Source organism: Triturus cristatus, chromosome 7, assembly GCF_964204655.1.
Source record: "Triturus cristatus chromosome 7, aTriCri1.1, whole genome shotgun sequence".
Lineage (NCBI taxonomy): Eukaryota > Metazoa > Chordata > Amphibia > Caudata > Salamandridae > Triturus > Triturus cristatus.
Genome location: NC_140590.1, coordinates 936,074,442 through 936,080,441, shown reverse-complemented (window position 1 = coordinate 936,080,441; position 6,000 = coordinate 936,074,442). Strand labels below are relative to the sequence as shown.

General features: G+C 48.8%; 1 protein-coding gene across 1 annotated transcript in view; it reads left to right on the top strand.

The window, feature by feature from the left end:
* Positions 1-3,530: 3,530 nt before the first annotated feature.
* UBE2D2 (ubiquitin conjugating enzyme E2 D2) overlaps positions 3,531-6,000 on the top strand; it is a 296,135-nt gene continuing 293,665 nt past the window's right edge. The window contains exon 1 of the mRNA XM_085617922.1: positions 3,531-3,935. Coding sequence (XP_085474048.1) covers positions 3,912-3,935 — 24 coding nt within the window. The 5' untranslated portion in view covers positions 3,531-3,911. The remainder of the gene's footprint in view (positions 3,936-6,000) is intronic.

Here is a 6,000-nt window from a genome sequence, read left to right as displayed (position 1 = left end):
ATATTCTGTGGAGCAGGCAATAATGCCAAAAATCCTTGGCTAATTCTGCCAGAATCTTGGATTTGGTTCCCCCCAGCTTGTTGACATAGCGAACCGCTGAAATATTGTCCATTCGCAAGAGAATGCAACAATCTGTCTTCTGGGGTGAAAGACTGCGGATCGCGAAAGAGCCTGCCAGCAGCTCCAAGCAATTGATGTGCAAGGATAGTTCTTGGTGTGACCAATGACCCCCAGTGGATATCGAGCCGCAACGCGCTCCCCAGCCCCAACGGCTGGAGTCCGTTTTGATCACAATGTCCGGAGTGGACCCGAAGATGGCTCTGTCATTCCATGACTCCATGTGCTCGAGCCACCATCGCATCTCCCACCTCGCCTCCTGGAAAGAGGAATCTTTTCTGCATATCCGAGGCCTTTGCGGGGATGCTGGATCTTTAAGCGTTGGAGCGCTCAATAGTGAAGAGGACATGGGAAAATGGCTTGTATCGAGGAAGCCAACAGCCCCACGATCCGCGCCACCGACCTCAACGACACAACTTGTTTGCTCAATAAGACTCTTAACTCCTTTTTGATCGTTCTGATCTTCTGAGACGGAAGTAATAGCTGGCAGCTCCGGGAATCGATCTGGTGGAGAAGTGTGGCTCAATGATAAGAGCGGCAGACCCTGATGCAGAGGTCTAGCCCGGGACCAGGGTTCAATTCCCCGCCTCAGCGGGTCTTGGGCTCAAAAATTCCACGGACCTGATAATTCTCGCCTCGGTGCCATGCCAAACAAATTAGAGGAACCAACGATGAGGGGCGTAAATAGGGACGGATAGGTACGTGTCTTTGAGATCCAGACGTACCATCCAATCCCCTTCCTGTAAAAGATTGCGTAAAAGATGGACACCCTCCATCTTGAAGTGGCGATACACTATCCAACCATTGAACTCCTTCAGATTCAGGACCAACCAGGACCCGCCCCCTTTTTTCTCGACTAGAAAGACGTTGCTGACAAAACCTCGCGGATGGAGTTGCGTCAGGGCGACAGCTCCCTTCCGCACTAGGGACTGGATCTCGTCTGTGATAAAAGTCTGATCGTGTTGGGAAAAATATATCGGAGGGGGCAACGGGCCCAGAACAGGGGTGTCGTACAACTCCAGTTTGTTACCCTGAACGGTCTCCAGGATCCAAGCATCCTGCGAGATCGTTTGTCAAACCTGAAGAAAACACTGAATGCGTCCTCCCAATATTACCTCCGAAGGTAAAACCAGTCTCACCTGTGTTCCCGGAGTCATGCTGGCTGGACTGATTGCCGTTGAATCTGCCCCTGCGGAATCTATTCCGTGCCCTCTATTTCGTCCGGCCCGACTGAAAACCGGACGGAAGGCACGTTTCAATGATTCCTGGGCTTTGTCAAGGCCACTGAAGGTCGCCACGAATTTTGTGGGTTCCTTCAGGAACGGCTGACCAAAGAGTAGGCCTTGAGCGATGTGACCGGCTTCAGAGGTAGACAATTTTGCGAGCTTGGGGTCTAGCTTGAGCAGAATGGATCGTCTTCTTTCACTAGACATGGCACGATTTGCATTGCCTAGCTGACATATGGCTCTTTGAGCCCATCCGATAAGCTCATCCGGATTGATGGACGTCCCGGTTTCCTTGGCTCTGTACCCCATCTCCAGAATCTTAGTGATGGGGCCCGACAAGTCCAAAAGCTTGTCTTGGCATGATCGCCAAGCGTGATAAATGCCTTTTTTGGGATCCTTAGAGTATTTCTTTAAATAAGTTAGCATGGTGGGATCCACCTCGGGGGTATCAGCCACCTTAGCCGCCAGATCCGGTCTGGGGCATTCGGACCGCAGCCGAGCTCGTACATCCTTGTCATAGGGCCGACGGAGGTGCGATTGCACATAGTCCGCTACCTCCTGCGCCGGGAGCCATGCCGTCGAATTAGGGTGGATGATATCATCCGGTTCAAAATTTAGGACTTTGGGCTGAGAGGGATTCTCCAAATGATGTTCTTTGCGTTTTTTCTTGGCTGGCTCGGCCGCTACCTGGTCATCTGACTCTTGATCTGGGGATGAATCGCCAGGCTCGTCGTCAAAAGAATCAGAAGGGTCGGCTTGTGAGGATGAGGTCTGATCTTTGGCCAAAGAATCCGCCAGCCTTGCAAAATCAGCCTTATGTGGATTAGCTTCCTGCACAGCGCTGGATTTAGGAGGAATAGGAGCAGCGGGAATCCATCCCTGCTGCAGCGCATATTTGTTGAGATGGCGCTTCAAAGGGGCAATAGCCCTGACCAAGGCAGTTTTAACAGATTTCTGGACCCCAGCATCCAGTGCCTCTACGAGGTCGTGTTCCAAGGAGCCCACAGGCTCAGCCTCATAGTAATATTCCTCCTCATACATGTAGTCTGCCATATTGGAGCAGAGGCCAACCAATCAAATAATTTGGAAGTTATATTAGAAAAGGATTAATCCTCAAATCAACAGTCCAGGATCTGGACAGTCACGGGGGAAGAGGTAAAACCCCAGGCAAGCCTGCAACAGCAACCACCTTTCTTTCAAATGTGGAGGGAAGGCTTGCCACACACCTCTCTAGGCAAAGCCTATGCAACGTTTAACAGCCCACTGCCTCTATACAACAGCAGGCGTAATGGGGGGGTTGCAAACGGGCACTTTTTACTTGGAAAATGCAGGGAATATTTGAATTTGGAGCCTTTTTCTCCTACGCGCTCTCGCAACAAATCAAAGACCCAAAATGACCACCGCGCATGCGCGGTGATGGCCGCCCGCAGCAATAGAGGACTGCGCGATCGAGCGACGCGCAGCCCTCAACCCCCTGACTCCCTCTCCACAGGTCACTGCAAGCGGCGCGGCACAGAGCGCCCCGCAGGGAAGGCCGCAGCGCTCCCAATTGCAAGCGCGAGGATAAGAAAAAACAAGCGAGAAGAAAGTGCGGTCAGCCGCCGCTGCGCACAACACAATCTCTAAGGTAGTGACAGCCAAGCCACGGAAAGTAATCAGTAAAACGCCACAGCATAGCTAAGTAACAGCTTGAAACACTATATCGCGCGTTGCCACACGCGATGAAACAACACATGCCCACAATCAAGCGCTAAAACAAGTAGGAGTTCTAACTGGCTGTGGAGCAGCAAAGAAAGAGGACGTGGTTTCCTCTGTTGTGTACTTATATGATGCACTCTATGGTTGTTTTTTGTACACTTGGTATTCATGGGATTTGTAGTTTTTACGAATACAGTGTTTTGATTGGCTGCTGTGAATAAAAGCAAGGAAATGAGAAGCATAATCTGAGCCTCCGGTCCTGACATAGAATTTTAAATTCGAGGTGCAGAAACTATGAAGTTGATTCAGCCTCCTATCTGCATACAATCACTAATGTTGACTGTTGATAAATTGAGCACTGTGCGCAAAGATAAACGCGCTGTCATGGTATGGGAGAAACAACACCCAGCAGCACACACCGGCATGTCAGCTCGACAAACCACGGTAATCGCGCGAGACTCGCATCCTTCCTCTTACAGGAGGAACAGTACAGAGTAGTGAGGTCTGTATCCTTCCGCATCTAAAACTTCTCCATTAGATTCCCGGAAGTAAACGAGGCTTCCAAACGGCTCGTGCAGTCTCAGACCGAGAGCGGTATTCCACGCGCTGACCTCACACGGGCGGCGTGACGTACCGGGAGGGGCGGCGCTGACAGGAGAGCATAGCGAGGCCTGCGTGCGCGCTCCGCGGAAGGATCTGTGCGCGGTGACAAAGCCCTGTGCGTGATGCAGTAGTCGTTGCTGCAGCCGGAAGGAACTGAATCAGAGTCCCGGTTTCGTGAAAATCTCTGAGGAGAGAGTTCCCCCTGGTCCCCGCTGGTCTGTGTCAAACTCAACTGTTCCAATATTACCGGCCGGCAGCAAGCACACCATGGCCCTAAAGAGAATTCACAAGGTAGGGTAATGCTTCCGCCGCCATCGCTCCCCAGCTCAGCTCTGGGAAGGAAGACCGGCCTGCTGTAGGCCTAACCCGGGAGGGGCGGAGAGCACAGGCTTGCAGTGGGGCTAGTCCGGGAGGATGTGTAGAAGACTGTCTGAAATGGAGGGCGTGGGGTGAACTTGTCAAAACCGGGGCTTCGGTAGGCCTGACCGGGAGATCGCTCTGCCCGGAAGGATTGGTGGGAACCCTGTTGCCCCCACGATCTATGACGACTAGCGTTGCTAGATATGTCGGCGACGGGATTGGAGGTTCCGTGTCCAATCTTTTCGTGTCTCCTACGGATCTCGAAGGGTGGCTTATGGGCTGAAAGAGCCCCAGTCACCGCTGTTAGGTTGTCCCGGGTGCGCGCTCCCCGGGAGCGCATCGCGCCCTCTGCCACTGGCTTACGAAAAACGAATGGACTAAGCTGATATATAGTCACGATATTGGACGTCGGGGTAGTCGGATCTGAACTGTAGTCTTATCCTTCTGACGGTGCTTAATGTTTGACAGACAGAATGACAGTTTTCATGTTTCGACCAGAGAGCAGAGTAGGTCTCCTTGGAGCTCCTACGGCAATCTTTCAGATTCAAGGCTGGTAGGTACTAAGTGACTGACCCACGAGATGTTTACAGGAAGTGCACCAGCTCACAGACATGCCGTAGTTGTAATTGCTAATCAGAATCCTGACACATTTATCTTTTTTTTTTCTTTTCTTGAACCCCTTTATGAACTTCTTTCTGCTAATTAAGTCTCTTATCGATACTGCTTTTTCACGAATGTGCATTGGTCGGGTTTACTATTTTACATTAATGGTTGTTGGCCATCCTTCTCTGATGCGTTTCTCTTTTGGTTCGTGGCATTAACTAGTGTTATGTACTACGGACTGTAATATATCTGTTTCAATTCGACAACTTTAGGTTCCAATCATTTTACTCTTCTACATTTTATAAGGCGCAGTTTTGAAGGTGTGCAGCAGTACCCTGTAATTGAAGGGCATAATAGTTATACAAGTAGTGTGCAACCCACACTCCTTTCCTCACCAACTCTCCTCCCCATATCTCACTTTAGTGTGCGATACCTCCCCCAAGTTTCAGTTCAGCTTGTCATTTCTCCATCTTCTCTGATCCATTAACTGACAGATTTCTTACTGGTGAACATATTTAATGTGTTCTGTTAAAGTTTGTTTCAAACCTGAGCTTAAAAGCGTTTTGTTTTTTGACTCGGTTTGTGCATGTGTACATACACACATCTATGATACTTAGCGTCTGTTAAAATTTTACTATATTGCCGCTTAGGATTTGAGGTGACATCATAGCCTACGAGGCATGTTGGCTGTGCCTTCTGTACAACAGCTTAAAAAAAATCTTTGGCACTCAAAAGTGTGCTCAACACAGCGAGCAATGTCCTCGCTAAAGGTTCACGTTATCACCAACACGATTTAACGTTTTTCGTTTTACTCTAGACAACGAAACATTGTAATTCAGTAGTTAACCATTTGTTTGCAAAAGACAATTTCAGAACGTTTATTTGTGCAAAGTGTTCCTTAATGAAATGTAGCAAAGCCATGTCTGGTTTCTACTGTCCTTTATCAACTATTTGCTCTTCATTATGTCACAAGAACGTCTCAATGGCATTCTTGTGCCAAGGCACACAGGCACCTGCTATTTATATTCATAGTAACAGAGTATAAATGGTGGGCAGTAATGTTTGCTTTGAGGTAATTAACACTATTAACATTGTGAGTGCCTTAATGTAAAACCCATGTTTTTTTGGGTTTTTTTAAACCGTGGAATCGATTCTTCTTGAACTTACCTGATAATTGGGCGTAGGTGGGTGCCATTTTTATGAATAAGTATGCATATCAGCTGTTGTGGGCCTGATCCTTGCTGTTTTTCTGTGTGTTGAGAAGTACATTTTTAGCACCTTAGTGTTTTGCACGTTATTGGCGAGACTGGTTTGTATATGTTGCAGAGAAAAGGAATTAATGTTATAGGTGATATCAATTACTATGCTTTGCCCTTACAGGATTAAGTGAACC